Source organism: Meleagris gallopavo, chromosome 1, assembly GCF_905368555.1.
Source record: "Meleagris gallopavo chromosome 1, MGAL_WU_HG_1.1, whole genome shotgun sequence".
NCBI lineage: Eukaryota > Metazoa > Chordata > Aves > Galliformes > Phasianidae > Meleagris > Meleagris gallopavo.
This window is the reverse complement of record NC_139404.1, coordinates 82,756,668-82,777,693: the sequence shown is the minus strand read 5'-3', so window position 1 is coordinate 82,777,693 and position 21,026 is coordinate 82,756,668. Positions and strand designations below refer to the sequence as shown.

The 21,026-nt window shown below is 41.5% G+C and overlaps 1 protein-coding gene and 1 non-coding gene across 4 annotated transcripts; both read right to left on the bottom strand.

Moving 5' to 3' along the window:
- Window positions 1-94: 94 nt before the first annotated feature.
- TRNAL-CAG (transfer RNA leucine (anticodon CAG)) lies at window positions 95-177 on the bottom strand. The gene has a single exon. It is a non-coding gene; the product is annotated as a tRNA-Leu (tRNA).
- Window positions 178-1,128: 951 nt separating this feature from the next.
- Window positions 1,129-20,598, bottom strand: TTF2 (transcription termination factor 2). 3 transcript variants are annotated; one of them, XM_085238166.1, is made up of 23 exons: window positions 20,484-20,598; window positions 20,288-20,399; window positions 19,972-20,058; window positions 17,969-18,035; window positions 16,511-17,479; window positions 15,605-15,731; window positions 14,771-14,959; window positions 14,387-14,544; window positions 14,187-14,268; window positions 13,800-13,913; window positions 12,707-12,857; window positions 11,944-12,049; window positions 10,700-10,890; window positions 9,950-10,103; window positions 9,144-9,235; window positions 8,339-8,421; window positions 7,648-7,787; window positions 6,731-6,901; window positions 6,212-6,270; window positions 5,169-5,322; window positions 3,487-3,569; window positions 2,425-2,499; window positions 1,129-1,524 (listed from the first exon to the last, which is right to left on the bottom strand). In XM_085238166.1, exons 1-23 carry the CDS (start codon window positions 20,509-20,511, stop codon window positions 1,383-1,385), a joined length of 3,534 nt encoding a protein of 1,177 aa, XP_085094292.1. In that variant the 5' UTR covers window positions 20,512-20,598; the 3' UTR covers window positions 1,129-1,382. The 3 variants fall into 3 exon arrangements, 2 of the variants coding, with proteins under 2 accessions (XP_085094292.1, XP_085094285.1); XM_085238159.1 differs by having other exon boundaries at window positions 20,288-20,526; XR_014886913.1 differs by lacking the exons at window positions 1,129-1,524; window positions 2,425-2,499; window positions 3,487-3,569; window positions 5,169-5,322; window positions 6,212-6,270 and adding an exon at window positions 7,080-7,173 and having other exon boundaries at window positions 6,762-6,901.
- Window positions 20,599-21,026: the final 428 nt, after the last annotated feature.

Genomic DNA, 21,026 nt, shown 5'->3' with positions numbered 1-21,026 from the left:
CCCGTCCTCCGTACCGGCGCGGTCTCGCGGCCCCACAGCCGAGCGCCCACGGAGCAAGGAAAAAAAAACAACAACAACAAAAACAGAAAACGATTGTCAGGAGTGGGATTCGAACCCACGCCTCCAGGGGAGACTGCGACCTGAACGCAGCGCCTTAGACCGCTCGGCCATCCTGACGCGCTGCTGGCGGCCCCCAGTCGGCCCACCTCGGCCTGCGCGGGGCCCATGGCTAATCAATGAGAGGGCAGAATATAGAGTGGTTATGGACAAAGATGGGGGAGATGAAAGCAAGGAAATTTTGCTACCAGTGAAAAATATTTGCCTAGAAACATTGCTCAGCTGCACATACGGGTTCTGATACGAGAGATGGGATTTGAAACTCATCTCCAACTGAATAATAATAATAAAAAAGCATCACTCAAGAAAGAATAGATCCACGTTGAATAAATCCGGGTTGTGAGAGGTAGCAGGATAAGTTTCTCACACAGAGGGTGGTGTCTCACTGGAACAGCTTGGCCAGAGGCTGTGGATGCCCCATCCCTGGAGGCATTCAAGGCCAGGCTGGATGTGGCTCTGGGCAGCCTGGTTTGGTGGTTGGCGATTGACCCTACACATAGCAGGGGGGTTGAAACGACATGATCATTGTGCTCCTTTTCAACCCAGGCCATTCTATGATTCTACAGTATGAAAGGTTTGCACTGAGAAACCTTGCTTTACTTAGTATTTAGAAGAATGAAATAATCAGAAACTCAGGATATGTTCTGTTTCATAGGAACGTAAGAGAAATCTACTCCTCTGCTTGAATCAACATTTTGAGCATAGTAGAGAAACTGCATCTTCACTTAGATATAAAAAGCCCTGAGAAGCACAAATGAAAAAAGTATTCATCTACATCCTTCCTTCATTTTGTTACTGACAGATTCCAAAGCTGCTATCATCTGCCCTTACCACTATCCTCAGAAAGACTTTTTTTCCTGATTTCTTCAAGCCAACCCAGCTTGCTTTGTTTCTGATCTTTTCTCCCTCACACTCATCTCTCTTGTTCGTTTCCTTTAGGACTGTGTTCCTCCTGTCTTGAAGAGGAAAGAAAGTTTTCTAACTAAAAAACGTACACAGGAATCCAAGAAATAAGCAAATATTTGCTTTTAATATTTTCTTAAAAGTGTTTAAAATAGCTTAATTTATAATGGTTTTATTAACTTTTGGATACACAATCTCATTTTTGTACCAAATTGTTAACGTTGGTAACCTTTCTTTTTCCTAGAACAGTTACAAAAATGTAGTTATTTATTTAAAATAAACAACCACCTTAGAACAGCAGTCCTGTCTGCTCAGTTACCTGAAAGTATAACATCACTTTCCACTTCTATTGCAAAGGACAATTAGATGCCAAAGAGAGTTTTGAGGTCAGCCAGAGTGAGCTTTGAGGTTTCCCCTTTGCCTGCTAGCACCTGTTGGGCGAGACCTTTCTTCTTGGTCTGGAGTTGTACAATCTTTTCTTCTACTGTTCCTTCACAGACAAACCTGAAAAATCCAAAGCCACATCACATCAACTGCTAGGAAAAAAATTATGGCTTACAGAATGCTGACAACTTCCTCTGTAAATGTCCAAGTTTGTCTCAAATATTAACGGCTTAGTATGTAACTGACAAAATATACACACCCACAAAAACAGCAGTTCTCACATAGATGTTACAACATTTCAAATAAAAGTCTGATATAATTTAAGCCTCAACGATGACCATCTGAAGCAAGAGTAATTTTATGATAAATTCCCATAATGGTGGTGTGATAACAGATAGCACCTTTTACACTAAAAGCATTATACACAAATCAGTATCTCAGATTTTAGGTGCTTTGAACTGAATGCATTTACAATAACTGAGCTATCTTTCCCCATCTTAACATTACAGATAGATACTACAGCTTTTCCTATAGGCCAACCTTGCCACTTGTTAGAAGTGCTCTATACGTTATTTACAATAGACAGGTCCAGGCTTAGGGAGCATGGTGGCTACCTCTGGAATACCAATTTAAAAAAACATCAAGAAGCATCCCAAGTGCTTATTGCCATGAGATTCCCAATCATCCTACAATGCTTAATTATAAAACTGTATGCTCCAAGACAGATCTGCTTAGGGAAGAGCCAGTAAGATGTGAGACTATTCCTGCCCCCAGTGTTGGTATGTTTTTGTTTGGTTTTGGTGGGGTTTGTTTGTTTTTTAATGTTTAGCACCACAACCACTAAGACCAAAAAGTTTAACATCAAATAGTCAGAAGAAACCTGCACTTTCTCTCAGTCCCACTGTCTGACTTTGTGTCCAGCCTCAAGTAAGGGAACAAGCCTCAAAGGAAGGTCTTGTTTCACAAGCTAAAGCCAGACATGACAGTACATGACTAACAGCTCCATTTACAGGTGCAGACCTGTGTATCACAACATCCTTCTGCTGCCCCACTCGATAAATGCGGTCACAGGCCTGTTCCTCCAGTGCAGGATTCCTGCAAGAAAAGAAACGGCTCACATAAGCCCCTAGGCTGTGTTCAGGAATTACTGAAATACAGGTGGCTTTACACTGCTCTTTTTGTCTACCTCCAGAGCCTTCTGTTTTCTTCTTTTATAGAATTACAGCCTCCCCCCAGGTTACCTCAGCTTTACTAGCTTGATGACCAATCTGCACCCAACACTATTTCCTTTGCAAGTTACCCAGAAACCAGGAAGGTTACTTTACTTCCTGGAGAAATAACCTGCTGCAACTCCACACAAAATCAGCTGTCTGAATTAAACCAGTGTCCCATACAGCCCCTCGCTTCTGACCAATAGTTAATGCTGACAGGAAGCTGAGGAGCTGCTGAGCAAAGAGTGAAGCAGGAAGGAAAATTCTCTGAAAAAGGTTTTGCTCAAGAACATTACATAAGAAATGGCTGGCACACAGAGGGAGTCGCTTCCTTACTGTAGAAATATCTCCTTAATGCTACCCAATTGCTAGATTATGTACCAAAGCATGCTAGCCTGCTTTGGAGGTTCCCACTTGCAAAAGGATAGTAAAAAATAAATAAAATGTGGTTCTGAATGATGAGAAACAACATAAATATCAGGAATTCATACTGTTTTCATAGCTCTGTAAAACCCAAGGTACGCTAGCTATGCTTACTGACAATGCTCAAGACAACCTTATTTATTTCAATACAAATTCCCTGTAGGCTTTACTGTACTTTTATTTATTACAACTTGAAATTTAAGCTAGGGATTTTTGCCCAGCAGGACTGTACTTCATGTCTGTGAGCACTGGACAGACAAATCCAAGATAGAGTATTGTGGAGGAAGACTACAGTAAAACACTTTTCTACAGCTAATCATTAGCCCTTACATTCAGCTGAACAATTCCTTTCTGCTCAGCTGTATCAGAAGTCACAACACACATGGTGTGGAAGAAAGCAGCATGCCCTACATAATTTCTCATAGATGGAAATTTTGTTTTTCTTTACCAGTGCATGTCAAGGAGAAAGAGGTGGTTTCCTCCAGTCAAGTTCAGGCCAACACCTCCAGCCAGCAAGGAGACCAACATTACCTTCAAAGACCAAAACAGAGATAAGAGAAAATTAATGTTTCATATATGCCACATTAATTTGAAATAAAGACCATATCAAAGGATCTGTTTATCCTATTTATATGTATATATTTATTATATGTCTGGAAGCCTGCCAGATGTTATTTAATGAGACACAGAAGGCTCTAAGAGAAGAGATCAGAAGATATGGCTCTAAGAGAGACCAGCTTAACATTCCACATCTATTATACTGACAAATGTTTAAGGACTACAGAAAGGACTGCAAAGTTCATCCTCTCTTCATGCCCCACTTAAATGACTGGCCTTTCTGATGACAGCCTGGTGCTAACAGTGGCACCAATTAGCACCCGCTACGAATTAAGAATCAGGATTACTTAAAACACAAGCAACTGGACTGAAATGGCCTGCCACTCATTTCACATTGCTTACACATAACCTAATGTTTAGAAAAAGATGAGTAGCTGGGAGGAAAGGGAATACAACAGATGATCAATTGAGAGAAGATTCTTGTACAGCAAGAAAAGAACTGAATATGTTAAGTGCAGAGCTATTTGTTATATATATATATATGTTGCTGAATTTCATAGTATGTTAAAAACACTGATTTTGTTTAAGAACTTAGCTATTCATATAGCTTGTAGAAGTCATCCTCTGTTTAAGTTCAAATCCAGAAGGAGAAAGATGCTTTCCAGATAGCAGCTTGTTTAAGAAATCCAGAAAAGTAAACAAGCTGATGCATCACTTACTCCCTTCCCAGTCACAGATCTGTCCTCAGAAGAGGCAGCCTGTCCTGCCTAAATTACAATGATGTCAAGTGTTTAGATCAAAGTATACCACTATGAATAATGAATCTGGATTCAGACTTCTTCAGATATTTGGCAAGTTTCCTTCCCTTGGCAAAAACAGACTAGGAACTATTTTCGTGAAGAGCCCAAACACTGTAGTTCACTAGCATTAAAAAATAATTATATATATATATTATTATATTTATATTTATTATTTATATTTATATTTGAAAGTGAAAGAAATTACAGTGAGGTCACCTTATTCTGAAACCCACCCCAATTCCAATCTCTCTATTCTTATACTGGGGTGAGATACGTTCTTCTTAAATCTGTCTTCATCCACCGTTTCAGCTGTTATCCTTCTTCTCAAAAAAGATTACAGCCTGGCACAAGGGCACAGCTGTGCTGCAGAACAGCAAGAAAATCTTAAGGTTCCTTGGCAAGCAGGGGATATAAAGAAAGAGATATCTTCCAGCGCAGTGACAGGAGTTGGAAACAACCAACCTGTCCTGCGTGGAGCTAAGTGGCTCCATAGCTTATTCAATGCATCATTTGATTGGAAGATTTGGTCAGCCTTTGTACTAATTTTTAAGTCAGAGGTTCAATTCAGAACAGTCAACATCCAAAGGAACTTTCCACAGCTGCTCCTGGACATTATTAATTCTACATCTGTTTTTACAGCTACCCCTTTCCCTGTTGATCTTGATATCTAGATATCCAAATGAAAGCAGTGCCAGCAAGTGAAATCATGAAGTCACCTCTTGTTATTGCTCATAACAGTACCAGTAACTGCTTCCCTGCCACGATTTCATACCTGAGGCCCTTTGGGATTGTTATTGAACTCTTCAACCACATCCATTCTCTGTTTAGGATTAACAGAGCCATCCACCACTGAATACTTCAGCCCTAGTCTCTGGAGGTGCACAGCCACAACTTTCAGCATGCTCGTCCACTGAGACACAACAACACTGGAGAAAGAGAACAAGGAGTTTAGAACAGATCCTACGTGTAGTCTGAGAGCGTGGTTATTGAAGTGTCTCACCCAAGAGGACAGTGCACTATACCCAACTGCAATCTGGGCACAGAAGTCCCCTCTCAATTCAGAAATAGATTCACTATTATTAAGTGTAGTGCCACAACCTGCTGCACAGGGCTAATAATCAACAAACTTGAGTCAAAGTAACTCTATTTTCACCACTATTTTTGAATTTTACATTGCCAGCCATCAATCTCAAGTTGTAGCATTTTCCACAAAATGAATCAACAGCAAACACCAAACTTGGATTTCTCAGGGTCGCTCACTCCCCACGTTTTTTGGATTAAACACTTTGGAAGGCAGTCATTATTCAGTAAGTTTTTTGTTAGAGAACAAAAGCAATGCTGGTGTTCTCGTTCTTTTGGTAGGAATATTCTTTTGAAGAGAGTTTGCACCCACCAGGCCCTGTACATAACGACACAACTGTAACTACTTTCCAGCCACATATCTGTAAGTACATTCAACACTCTTTACCAAAAACAAGCATGAACCCCTAGAAGCAGTAGGATTGGAGCTGAGGACAAACACTTCTCTGCATGATTAAGTTCTTCTCTATCCTATTTTAGGTAGAAAAGAGTCTGCTTGGGCCTCAAAGCTCAATATTCCTCACACACTCCCCTGCTGCATTTACACTAATCTGCTTCTTATAACTTGTTCTCTTATGTTTTATTAGATTTTTCTCAATCAGCTTTCATATATTATAGTAGCTTCTCCATTTCACCTTCCTGGAATCTGTATTCAGTTGTTTTAAACTACAAATACAGTTAAAAGACATGCTTCTCTCAATCACCGAGACTTAATAAAAGGGCACATTTACTAACCTTTTCTGAGACTCTGGGTGACTCTGAATAGTTTTCAGTTCAGCTAAGAGGTGAGATACCTGCAGGAAAAAAAAAAGTGCTTGATATCATAACCCAAGTCATGCTTAGCTGTTTTTCATGAAACAGAAAGCGATCAAAACAATTATTTGACTTCTACCATTCTCAGACATTCAAGATACATTCATAATTATAAGTAAGAAATGAAGTCATACAAACATGTTTTACAAAGTCCAGCATTTCTGTGAGAAGTTATTGCAACCTCTCCTCTTGTTCTGCACAAGCACCATGCTCACATGTAACAATTTTCTAAACTGCTGTGAATCCAGTGCTCAAGATTTTCACTGATGTTTCATCAGTATTGTCAAGTTCTCGCAGCTTTATTAGACGTATCCATCAAACTTCTGATTACACCTAAACTGTCAGCTTACCTTGATCTGCAACATGTGACAATTCATTAACAGTTTAAAAGGAAAAGTTCTGAAACCAAGCTTCTCAAGGGAGGCCAGGAGATCAGAATACCTTGGTGCTCTCCTTGGTGATTTCAAAGAGATCTGTATTAAAAGCTGTGCCATTGAGGTAGACTGTTGTCTTTGAATCAGGAGTCTGGAGCTCAGACAGGGTCAAAGCACTAAGTTGTTCCTCAATGGAGAGAGAAAGGCCTTCACTGGTCAAATTAACTTTGTCCAGAGCCTGCAAGAAAAATGCAATATAATAAGAGATTTCAGCCAAGCCTGAGATCAAATTCAGTGTTGATCTACAGTCTGTGCAATGTCTGCTGAAGTCAGTGAGTTGGAAAGGAGCTATGTTAGACAATATGAATACAACACCATAAAGAAACATTACTGGGTCAGACCAACAGTCTCTTTACCCTCATATTCCTAAGCAGGACTTTGTAGGGCAAATACATGAACCCAGCCATCTTCTGTGATCTGGTCTCAGAATCATCCCACATCACTCAAGATCTGTAAGATTCAAGATGTTAGGGAATAGATCTCTGCTTGTTCTCTTAGTATCTGGACTTACTTTACAGCTGCTTTATACTGCAGAGCATCAAACTTCTGAAAGATCAGTCTCCTTAATGCAAGGCAACTTCAGTCAAGGTGCTTACAGAACTCAATCACACAGAAGCCCTTGATAAAGGCTGTAGTTGTGAACTTGCACACTTTTCAAGACTTGGTTAAGATCAAGACTTATCTTTTCCTTTGCCATTAAAAGTCTGTTTATTTATTTGATGCCAATAAAACTGTTTCCAGAACCACTGCTTCCCCTCACAGGTCACACTGGGGAACTCAGTAAGATGTATGCTCACCCTACTGAACGTGTCCATTCATAAACCCCTACGTAAGTGAACCAACAGTGTTAAAAAGTTCATTAACTTACACAAACACTTGAGTAAACCCCTCCTCACCACCACTATTACAATACAACGCAATTACCACTTTCAGTAAGGAGAGATGGCAGCAACACTGACGGAGCCTCAACAGCATAGACAAGACGTGGGCAGTACTTGAGACTTGGGAAGCACTTTGAGAGCTTGCTAGAAATTCCTTCTGACTGTACCCAAAATCTTGTGCAACTGCCAATGAACAGAGAACAACAGGAGATCTTGGAGGTTCTTCCAAGCACTGCCCAGCAAGCATTTTGAATCAGCACACAAACACACATTTGATTTAACACTGGAACTCAATCTCCCTTAAAAACAAAACTAAAAACAAACAAACAAACAAAAAAAAGGTGACAACACAAATCAAAGTACTACATTTCTTATACTGACAACTCTTCTTTGGGCAATTAGACCTTTATTTCAGAAGGGGAGCCAGGGAAGTTACGAAAATTTCCCAGAGCCACAAAAGTGGGAACAGATTCATACCTTCCTCTATTACCCACAGCAAATGAACAGACTGGCAGATTCCTCAATATCTAAAAAGGACTTCTCTGAAAGCTAAGCAAGAGGAGGCATCATAAGAGCTTCAAACCCCAAACCAAATTCTTCTTAAGAGCATGGAAGCAGGTAAGCATTTTCCAAAGAATTTCTAAATCTTGATGCCCCACGGGGCCAGCTTTGTTCCTCCTCATTAACTGTGCACTTAAGAGTTACTTCTGCAAATGTATTGAGCATGCTCAAACCTCTCTCGAATGGGTTACTCCCAGCATGCTCTCTGCCTTCATTTTTCTGCTCTTGCCGCTTTAGGTAAGACTGTAGCGTTGACCTGGAAAAATAAGATAAAGACTGTAGAATTTATAGCAAGAAAAAAGGTAAGAGGCACTTGAGCTAAACAAGCAAGCTGTCAATGCATTAAGGAACATTTCATTAATTATTTACTTTCTCATGCTCTATTAATGTACGTTCCTGAAGTCAGAGAGAGTTTTGTTTAACAAGATCAAAAAGAAAGATCCATTTTGGAAAGCACAAAGTTAATAAGCCTGATTATCAGAATACCCTGAGAATAACAGGAGTCACAGCCCAATGGACAGCATTCTTCATAAAAATACAAAAGGATATCTTTAAATATATAGTTACAAGGGAAGAAGTCTCTTTACAATAGCACTGATGAAAGAGACCCTGTGAGAACATAAGGTGCTGCTGGTTTGCTTTATAGCCATCTAGAGAGGCCAGCATAACTTCAGATCATACAAGTATCATAAGGTACAGAAGACAAATCATCTCCTACACAGGTGCTGGGACATCATCATTTAAGAATTACTGTCACAGTTCCAAGAGTTCCTCCATGGCAGGAGGGCTGGAACCAGACTTTCTTTTTCAATGAAAATTATTCTGCAATTCTATGTTTGACAAATAGTCAGAAAGGGGGAAAGGATAACCTCAGTTTGTTGAAAAGATTTTCTTATCTGAAATGGATTAACCATTCTAATTTTTCATATCAGTAGGAAACAAAAACACAGCATACTTTATTTCTTTCCACATTCATACCTGGATCTTGCAAAGAGCACATTGTATACAGACTGCTCCTCTGCTGAAAGTTTTAACTGATGCAACTGCATGCTACGCTGGGGCAAAGATACCTGAAGAAACACAGCATCAGATATATGTAATGCAAAAGATCTTATACAGCATCACAAAAACCAGTATCCCAATATTTAACATAACATTCAATGTCTCTAACGAAAAAAAAAACAGCTATCTATGAAGTCACTTATATTAATTAATTATGACACAACACAAATAATTCTGAGTAACCTGGTTAACACTCAGGATGAAAATCTTTATTCAAAGTCTAACAAAAGGCTTGAGAACTAAGAATGGGCTGCTGTATAGCAGGAGGAATTAATTTATTGCACTGCGAAAGTAGCTTCTCAGCTTCCCATTCAGAATCAGAAGTAACCGAAATGACACCTGAAGTTTTACAGACACACTGATAACTTACAACTCAGATTAACAGATTATCTATAAGGAATAATGGAGAAAGTCAATGCCCCAGTACACACCAAACCCATTTCACACTCTGCAGCTTCCATTCAGAGACCTAGACTAGCTCTCCATTAAACGGATATCCACTTGCAATTGCTTGACACATTCTCTTCTGCACTTGATTTATAACTACAAGGTTTCATTTTTCCATATATTTCTGCATTCTGGATAAGCAGACACAGCATCCCACAGGGATTTATTCCTCTTCCTCAAAAGAGTGCAGTAGACAGGAAAACCCACCTATTAGCAAATATGCACGTGAAGAGTTAACTGCAAGGAAAGTGATGAGATGATTGCCTAGGTCTTACCAAGGGCTTTCCAGTTGAATCCAGCTGCTCCTTAGTTCTCCGTAATAAGAGGCTCCTAGTTAAAAGGCTTAGCCTGTCTCCTCCCTTCTTAGTGTTGTTATCTACCTGGTATTTCCACACCTTGTATTCATCAAAAGGAGAGCAACGTAGGAACCTAACACAGAAGATAAAGGAACTTCATTTCAAGTGAAGAGAAGCTCTTCAGTTACTCTTGAGTGACCAAAACAAAATTCCTTGTTATCCAAAGCAAACAGTCTCTAATTCAGCAAGGAGCAACAAAACACTTTCAGTTCAATGACATCTATAACTTGTTTGGTCAAAGGCCCGACCTCAGTAGCACAGCGAAAGTGACATTCTGATTGCATACCCATAACATCATCTTAGCCCATTGTAACTCAAACAAAGCACGTCAAGAAGCACATCCACTTGCCAAAAAGCATACTCATTTGTCAATTCCAAATTATTAGGAACAAGTATTACTGCACAAAAATTCTGATCAGTAACATTGGTTTTGTGGATATTCTCCTTGAAAACATTGGAGATCTTAAGTAATTTTCACTTTGAGTTTCCTAAAAGCAGAATAGTTACACACACAGCAGTAGCACATGGTCCGGTTCATTCACTGCCTCTGCCTCATTATCCCTTTTACCTCAGAGATCACTTCAACTTCGAAACAACTTCAGCACTTTGTCAGTGAAGAATCACTGGAACTGAAGTGCTATCCATGTGCCTCACATGAAATCACCTCACCTCAGAAGAGAGTACATGTCCAGTAAGTTGTTCTGTATTGGTGTCCCAGTGACAGCCCATCTGGCAGTGGCTCTCAGCTTGCACACAGCTATGGAGGTTTGAACCTTTGGATTTTTAATAGTGTGAGCTTCATCCAATATAACTCGAGCCCAAGCTACTCTGAGGAGAGGGGAGCAGGGAGCTGACCCACTCTGAAAGAGAAAAAAATTTTTAACACAGAGCAATAACCTTACTAAGACTTCTAGAGAGCCACAAGCAAACATATTTCCAGCAAGAAACATTTTCTTTTTGATAGCAGTAATCTGAGCTCTTAGAGCCATGCAGATTATTTTAAAAAATCACCTCTCCGATGCTTCCATGAAATTTTCTAATCTGAAATATATGTGTTTGCTTACTCACGGTGGCTATTTCTAGTATTTTCCTGGTTTTTTGGGTTTGTTTGTTTGTTTGTTTGGTTTTTTTGGCTTTTAACATTTTATCTCCCCTTCCTTCCCAAGAGTGAATATCAGTAACATTTTGCTAGGCTGGGACAAAGGAACACATAACTATTACACGAGGCATATATAAATAAAAGATTTTAAAACTTATAGGCTTATAAACACAGGATCTCCCTAGACGCCACCTAAAGGCTTCAGGAAATTCAAAGACTTGTTTGCTTTAAGACCTACACATGGATCTGCACGCAGAGGTTGGAAGCAAAAAAATCCAGCAAGGGACTTCCTCTCCACTGCGTACCCACGTTCAACTGGCATTCAACAATCACTTTATTTTCACAGTCTAGCAAATATACTGCCATTTCTTCACGGATACAGAATATAAGTTGCCCCCATGTCAGTTCAAACTGATTCAGAGCCTGAGCATGACAGGCTTCTGGTAGTTTAAAGGAGCATTAGTGCTTCTAACAGCAAACAGCAAGCAGCAGATTCTAGCATCCTTCATAGTCTTGTCTCAAAGAGTACATGATTCGTCACTGCACTCTTAAAATTACTTTTTAATATATTTCAGCTGTGCATTCTGTAGCACAACAGAACAGGTTGACTGTATTTTTTTCACGTCATCTCTCTGCACCTCACAATACTTTCTCTCCTGTCTTTGTTTTTATTTTGTAATCACAATACTGTACTTATGGAAAAAAGATTCTTGCCTACTGCTCATTGTAGCATTAGGTGTGAAACAATAACAGCTTGCATCACCTCAGAACAAAAACATTCATACAATCTTTTATCAGTATCATGGCTTCTCACCTCTACTTCATGGTCCTCAGCAGGGAATTCCCCCTCCTCTTTGCTTGTGGGAACCTCCTTAGAGACAAGGCTGTAGGTTGTGACAACAACGTCATGTTCAGAGAGCCTGCATCAAGGAACAGTAAGAATCAGAAGCAAGAACTAACAAAGAATTCATTTTGCAAAGCAGACAAAATGCATGCTCAAGGTTTAAGAATAACATGGTTCTACAAGAGCTATATGCAATTGTATAGAAGACTGAACTTCACTCCAGGAATGACAGATGGTCTCCATTTTCTAGATATTGAAAGCAGATACATCAAACTAAAGAAGGCAGTAAGAATCAGACAGAATCCACACCATGTGAGATGAACATTTCTTAGAATGTGGTACACAGAAAAACTGCTCAGAATAGCCTGAAGCGGTATAGAAAAGTTTCAGATGTACACCTAAGGATGATAATGTAACTACAAAGCACAAGAGTGGAAGAAACTGCTACTTAATCTCTGCAAACAAGAGATGCGCATTAGAAGACACACACTGTTTTTGTTACCAGGAGTAATAATAGCCTGCACCAGAACCACTTGGCATGGGTACAGGTCATAAAGGCTTTGCTATATAAAATATAAGAGCAAACAGCAGCCTGACCCTCTGAACCCTAAACATTTCCATACTTCAGGTTCTTCCAACATTTTACTGCCACTGAATTTCAACTCTGATGAACACAGTCTCTTGTTAAAGTATATTTAACTTTTCTTGGTCATGCTTACAGTTTAGCACTTACACCTCTGCATGTTTATCTCGGTTTGGCCCATGGTACAAATAGACCCTCAGTTTTCCAAAGTCCACTCGTCTGTCAATCTCTTTCTTCCAATGATGGATCAAGGATGCAGGACAGATGATCAAAGTGCTGCATGAAGGGATAACAGTAGAATCTGCAGGGAAATATTGCAGGCAGGTTTTAGCATCGTCACATTACTCTAGAATTTTGGATAGTCATGACAGTTAGGAAAATTGATCCACTTTTTTGTGATCAGTTTCTGAAGCAGTTATCTCCACATCACACTCCTGGGACTATCAGCTTGGGGAGGAAAAAAATTCTACTTAGACATCAAAGCGTTGTCGTAACTCATTCAGAGTTCTGCTATAAATCTAGGCATTTTGAATAAGATTTGATTAGAAGTCAGGAAATAAATCTCTTCTCAGAAAACGGTTTCAAATAAACACTTCTTTCTTGTTCTAGAAGACTGACCTCGCCATTTTGAGCCATGTTAAAAAAAAAACACAAACAACACACATTAAAAAAAACCCCGGTTGTTTGTTTTGACAAAGAAACTTTCAAAACACACAAAAAAAACCCAGCATAAGTAATTAGATGAATGTGGGGACAGTGACAGGTTGTTGACACAGAAACAATAACTTTTCTTAAAAAACAAACAGCCAAAAAACCCTCTGTAACTCCTGTATCTCTGTGAACAAAGAAATAATTTTATGAAGGTAAGGAAAAAAGATCAGTCACAGAGAGGTGAGGAGTAATTAAAGTCCTTTTCTATGAAAATTACACAAATATTCAACATTTTTTCAAAACTGATTTTATCTGATTTGGTAAAATAACCAATAAAAATGCCTGGAGTATATAAAGTAATGAGCAGGAAAATCCTACACACTCAGTGCCATTGATCAAGAGAAAGGCTTTGCAAGGGAGTACAGTAAACATTACTCCCAATGGAATGTTCCTACAGAAGGGAAGTAAAAACAGATAGAGTTTATTGGTTTTGTGGTCTTTCACCTATATAAATTACAACCAGAATGCTTCATGCATTTCAAGTGGGATTACATCAGAACGTATCTATTGTATGATATAAACAATTCTGTACCATTTCTGGACAGCCACATTTCTAACTTCTTGCTTCCTTTCTCTGTCTTCACCTGCTTCTGGGTCAGAATTAGAGCAATCATTGTTAGAGTCTTCCCCAGGCCCATGTCATCCGCTGGAAAGAGAGAGATGCACGTTATGATGACCCACAGAAATGTGTCTGCCTAACTTACATCTACACTGAAGTAATTGCCAGAGCAGCAAACACCCTGGCAATACTGAAAACAGAAATACACGTCTGTTTCAGGATATAATATAGTAATGGGTTAATAGCCCCTTTACACATCTACAAAATAACAAGTTATTGGCCTCAAAGTAAGTTACATGCCAAGCTTTTGCTGTACTAAGTCTTTCCCTCAAAAAGGTACTTTCCCATTCTGTTGCTCACCCAGAATTCCTCCACAAGGCCTTTGACTCTCTCTCCAGAGCAGCCATGCAAGTGCTTGTCTCTGGTGCAGCAGCAGCGGAACCTGAGAGGATGAGACAGAATTAAAAGTTCAAACTTCTTGCGAAGTTCAGACACTTCTGCTTCCTGTAGCAAATCATCCAGCTGAGCTGTCCTACTACAATCCATCCTTGTCAACTCACTTTCAAACCGGAGGGATCCTCAGCTACTGTCTGTTCTGTTGGACAGGATTCTAGAGATTTGTGAAGATGATTAATGGCATCACTTGTTGCGCTGTGCACGGCCCTAATTCGGTCTTCTGTCATTCTTCCTCCATACAGATTCTGCACACCAGAGTTCACTGAAAAGATAAAGTATTATACATGAAGTGTTTTTATATAGCTAACTCTCCCTTGGAGATCTTTCATCTTAGGCATTTATCACAGTAGCTACAGATGCCCAGGGCAAAATATGCAGCTCGTGCTAACAAAAACATTTCAGTAACTGTTACATATTCACAGTTTGCAGGATTCTGTCAGGCCTAGTCCTTGTCAGTGTTCTTTAATGAATAGGCTTGCAATACTTACTTCCAAAACCACGGCCAAAATATTCACTGGAACCCAAGGCAGCAGCAGAGGGGTGATTGTGTGAGCTTGAAGAGGACCCTGCCTTATGATCCCCAAGAGGCAGTGGTGTTATCAGCTTCGTACCACCTGGTCTGCTGAACGAGTTAGGCAAAGGTTCCTCACAACGGCCACTGCTTGCACTGTTCTCCCCTTAAGAAGAAAGGAATTGCAGGGTGAAGACGTTGAGCAATGGACCTCATAGCCTTGCTTTACAGCACAAAGAAGGGCCTTCATTTAGCCCAATGGCTTGCAAAAGGTTATTAACTGGCCATAGTGATCTAACAGCAGGGTAGTGGGTTACCACATTGGCTGAGCCACCACAGCTGTTCACATGCAAGCTCTTAGCCTTTTCCTGCTTGACAGCCAATGCAGTTCAGCTCAGGCCTCAGTGTATGGTTTATACAAACACAATGAGCTTTGCAACTGTGATCAGATTAGTGCCTACACAAGGTCAGTTGTGCACGATGTTTCCGGTGTTCCACGGTTCCTGTCAGAAGCATCTTTCAAAAACAAATGGCTCAAGAAATCTGATTTCTTCCCTCCTTCCTGGAGAAGAATCTTGCTTAAAATGAGATCTTGCATAAGGCATTGTGATTGCTTGTTGTCTGGAGTAACCAGAAGTTGCTTATCTTGCTCACGTTAACTTTTATGTTCAGGCACAGCTGCCAAAACCAATGTCCTGCATAAGTAGCGTGGCTCCACACTGCAACAAAGCTGAAGTTAAACCTTAACTGCCAAGTTCTCAGAGAAACAAAACATTCTGCAGAGTTTCTGGGGAAAAGAAAACAGCTTTACCTTTTTCTGTAGTATCTGTCGTTGAAATGTTAAGAGCACTGAGTGCAGCTTCCAAATCCTGTACTTGCTTTACTAACCGTTGCCCTTTATCTGGCAGCACCTGAATGTTCACTGTAGCCAAGGTATTCTGGAAAAAAAAAAGAAAAAAAAGGAAAAAAAACCCAAAACAATCCCAAACCTGAATGTGCTTTACAGAGCTTCCTGCCAAGAAGAAAACAATCAAGGAGTTAGAGGTTCAAAAAGATTCATCTTCTACCACAGTAATTCCTATTTGAGTGAAGTTCTACAACCTCCAAAAGCATTTACATGCCATTTAGTGCAGTTAAATAGGATTCTAGCAGAAGGGAAATTAGCCATTTGAATACTTCAGAAAAGATGGAAGGATGCAGGGCTCTTCCTTGTTTTCCTACGAAACAGGATGGTCAGGTAATCAAGTAGCTCAGATGATCTTGACATCCCACAAAGCATCCAGCATCCAAACTACGTGCACATTTCTATACAGACAGAAGGCTTATTTAATCTTAGTGCGAGTTTTCATGGCTGCATCACTCTTTCTACACGAGCCTATGAGAAACAAACACATTACTTAAAAAGGGTAAGCCGGTTGCATAGTTACGTCTTACACAAATTAAGTGTAAGGTACACACAACCTCAAGCAAGTTAAAATTAAGCATATCCAAATGCAGATGGTTACACTGAGAGGTCACTGTCTCGTAAGTGGCTTAAAAAGCCTGGCATGTGTTTTTATGTCCCTACCTATAGCCCACTCTCTTGTATGCTCCAAATATTTCAGCAGTTCTACTGTGTGGGGATATAATATTCTGATCGCTGTCACGAGTGAAAGAAGTCACCCTGAATAGGGAACAAAACAAAACAAAGTAAGGAATAAGAGGTAAAATATGTTACCTTCTTCTGCCTCAGCTGGATTTCAAGATGGTTACGAAGAGCCTCAGGGTCTCGGGGTCCTTCCATGTGAAGTGATGCTGCAGCTCCTAGCAAAGATGTCTCCTGGGTACTCTTCCCTGATGTTCCTGCAGGAACCCCTCTTGGTTGCAAACCCTTAACTGATTTCTCAGGTTCACTTTCATCTGATGAGGAATAAACAAGTACTACTTCATCACTGTCACTGTCAGAAACTTCATCAGCAGGTTGTTCCAGGCCTGGCCTGACTTGTGTCTTGGATGGTGCTGCCTCTGCTCCTTGCTTTGGGAGAGCACGCTGCAATGCTGCTTGTGGTACTGTTGTGGAAGTCGTGTTTTCTTTTGGTATTGGTTTCATCTCTCCACTCTTTCCACCAATGCATTCTTTCACTCTGGTTTCTTTATCCCCACAGTTTTTTAAGCTTTTATCCCTGAACTTCTCTTTCTCTAGAGACTTGCTATTTGTACTTTGCTTTTCAAAACTGATTGGGAAGAGTTCAGATCTGCCACCTGGCTCTTTCTCCACACATTCGGATTTATTGGATTCCCTGCCACTTCCTTCAGACTTCTCTTTATCCTGATGGGTGTTTTCCCCTTTCCAAGTCTCAGAAAGACAAAGTTTAGATTCAGATATTGTGTTTCCCTTAAGTTCTGGATCACTCCTACATCCCTTGGATTGTTTTTCAGTTTTCAGTCCTTCTGGATGTTCCTTCTCTGTGGAAGAACCAGAGGTGGACTTCTTTTCTTTATGTGACTCCACCACATTATCCTTTTCCGCTTCAACTCCTTTTGCTTTACTTTCCTCTCCACTGCCTTGCTTAATTTGTTTCCAAGATGATGCTTCACAATTCTTGTCTATCACTTTGAATGGATTTCTTTGGCCACTGGGATTGAAGACAGGTGCCTTCTTGGGCTGTGATTCTGATTTTTTTGATGGTTTGGTACCTTTTGAATCCTGCAATACACATAAGTAGGTAAGTGCTAATATATCAGTAATAAAACTTGCTAACTATACACACAATCCAATTACTTCAAGCAAGGCTTCATTCTCTACGAACATCATCTTTCCTACAATTTAACAAGGGCAGCATAAACATTTTGCAAGGAAAAAAGAAACAACACTGCTGCTTTCCTGCTGCCTTAGCTATTCCCATATTGTCTGGGGATCAAGTCCTAACAGCACCGTTCTCAGGAAAGAAGGATGGCTGGAAAGCAAACACAAGGGTTTTCTTTTTTTTTTTGTTTTGTTTTGGAAGACTGAAGAGCAGTGATTACTTCCCACAATTTAGAAGTCAGAAGTCTCAAACGGAGGACAACAGACTAATAAGGATATCAACTATTAAATACAAAGTCTCACTATGTGATCTTGGAGGCAATTTATAGCAGTTAGAATGAAGTTACACTGGAATAAGTTGATACTGATATATACATAAAACACTCGTACCTGCCATGGCACACTTCCACACCATTTCTTCCCATTCAACTTACTGTTAACGCATCGGTAAAACAACCTGTCAAAGAACAAAGCAAGATTTGAAGTGAGAGTGCCATTAGAGGAGCTCTAGCCATTCTTTAAAAACTAGCATGGCACTGAAAACACTACTCGATCTGAGATTTACATCCAGACTTCTGCATAGCAAAAATCATGAATGATGGTAACAATGCTTGCTACCCAATTATCATTCCTGAATATAATTCTTTAGGGTATGGGGGTTGTTTTGAACCACAGAATGGCTTAGGTTGTAAGGGACCTCTAAAGATCATAAAGCTACAAGCCCCTGCCATGGGCAGGTTTGCCACCCAGCAGATCAGGCTGCCCGAGGCCCCATTCAACGTGGCCTTGAATGCCTCCTGCAATGGGGCATCACAAGTTCCCTGGGCAGCCTGTGCCAGCGCCTCACCACTAAGAGTAAAGAATTTCTTCATAATATCTAATCAGAATCTCCCCTCTTTTAATTTAAAGCCATTCCCTCTTGTCCTGTCACTATCTGTAATGTAAAAAGTCAGTCCTCCTCCTGCATATAAGCTCTCTTCAAGTACTGAAAGGCTGCAGTAAAGTCTCCCTGAGCCACCAGTTCATTTTAAATCTTGAAATGAAAGCTAAAGGAGTGCTACAAATTGCTGAAGTAAAAACACTGTCTGATGTCCAGATGCTCCAAAGTCTCATGATTTTTAGGCATGAAAAAATGGCTATTCTACCATTATGCCACACAGACTACTTAGACTACGGGATTGAGTGCACCCTCAACAACTTTGCTGGTGATTCCAAGCTGAGCAGTACAGTCAATATAGCAGAAGGAAGAGATGCCATCCAGCAAGACCTGGATAGGCTTGAAAAGTAGGTCCAGGAGAACCTAATGAGATTCGATAAGGCCAAGAACACAGCGCTGCACTTGGGTTGGGACAATCCTCGATATGACTAGAGACTGGGAGATTAATTCCTTGAGAGCAGCCCTACTTTGCAGCCTGGAAGGCCAATGGCATCCTGCATTAAAAGAAGGGTGGACAGCAGGATGAGAGAGGGGATTGCCCCTCTCTACTCTGCCCTTGTAAGGCTCCATCTGGAGTACTGTGTCCAAGCCTGGGGTCCCCAGTACAAGAAGGATGCAAAGCTGTTGGAGGGGGTCCATAGGAGGGTCATGAAGATGATCAGAGGGCTGGAGCACCTCCCCTATGATGAAAGGTTGAAGGAATGGGGATTGTTTAGCTTGGAAAAGAGAAGGTTCTGGAGAGACTTCATTGCAATTTTCCAGTACTTGGAAGGAGCTTACAAGCAGGAGGGGGACTGACTTTTTATGTAGGTAGATGATGACAGGACAAGAGGTAATGGATTTAAACTGAAAAGGGGATGGTTTAGGTTAAATGTTTGGAAGAAATTTTTCACTCAGAGGGTAGTGAAGCACAGGCACAAGCTGCCCAGAGAGGTTGAAGATGCCCCATCTCTGGAGGCATCCAAGCTCAGGCTTGATGGGTTCCTGAGCAGTGTGATCTAGTGGCTGGCATGTCTCCACAGCGGGGAGGTTGGAACAAGAGGATCTGTTAGGTCCCTTTCTATCCATTCTATAATTCTATGACAGACTTAAGAGAGGTATTTTTAAAATGGGCAGACAACAAGGTCAGCTGCAAGAACTCAATCTGAATTAATACAGCTGAATTTGATGCAATCAGCAGGAAACTCTGATGAACCCAACAACAAAACTACATTCAATTCCGTTAAAAAGAAGCGTTAATGAATCACTCAGGTGTATATAATTGAATATACTACTAACAAAAAATAATATACTATACTAACAAAAAATAAAGAACACTTTGGAAAGAGTAAGCGAAGGCCCCAAGGCCAGAGGCCATTTTTAGCTGTAGAAGGGAAGTGCAGGTCAGCCATCCCCACACAGTTCCAGATACCCACATCTGTACAGCCAACCTTAGCTTCTGCTTGGAGAAACTTACTGGTATACATCTCTGTGCTGCTGCTGAACCAGGATTTGCAGCTCCACCATGTGCCCCTCATGGACCAAACAGTACGAAGGAGGAACACTGAAACGGAGAAAGGAATAATAAACACAGCACGAGCCATCAAAGCCACAGCGACAGCCAAAAGACTGACTCGGGACGCGACACCCGGAGAATCTTCTCAAAGACGATTTGGCAAAGAAAATAAAGCCCACAACTCCTGACACGATGCAGATTTCCCCTGAGGTCAACATCCAAAGCCCTCGGACTCTCTCAGCCCCGCGGTCCTTCCCGCCCCCAGCCCCGCACGCACTCAGCCGGCAGGACGAAGCCGCACGGCGCCGAGCCCTGAGCCCCGCACACGTAGAAGCTCTTCCCCTTGTTGGGGCCATCGCGGACGCCGGTCTTCAGAAGGCAGAGGGAGCCTGCAGGGCGGAGAAGAGCGGGACGAATTAGACACGCCGCCGGCAGAGTTCCTTCAGAATACCCCCCTACCCACCACCCCTCACCGTGCTCCGCGCACACAACCGCCTCCATTGCCGCACAAGCACCCCGCCCCCCTCCCTGCAAACCGACCAATCACACCGAGCGCCTGCGGATGGACCGCCCGATCAGGACGGGACAGCCAGTCTCCGCTGCGCTCTGCCTTCTCTCCGCCCCCGCTCCTTTTCTCCTTTCGAAAGGGCAGGAGGAGGCGGCACTGCTGTTGGCTGGCGGGGACAGAGGGCGGGACTGCCGGCACCCCAACGGTCGCCTCGGCTGCCCGTTGCTGCCGCCGGTTACGCCTCAGGCGCTCCAGCCCTCAAAAAGCCGCCTGCTTTTCGCTTGGGTGCCCACGGTTGCGAAGATTTAAAGGAAGGAGACCCCGATTTACTCCTCTCAGCTGAGAAAGCTGTTTTAGCGTTAAGCTCGGTGTGCCTCCTGACTCGCCGAGACTTCTGGGCTCACTACGCAGCCTTCCTGCGCAGGGACGCGTTCCTCACCACAGGGCTGTGGGCGTGGAACGGCTGCCCAGGGCAGCAAGCATGGCCCTGAATTCAAGGAGTGTTTGA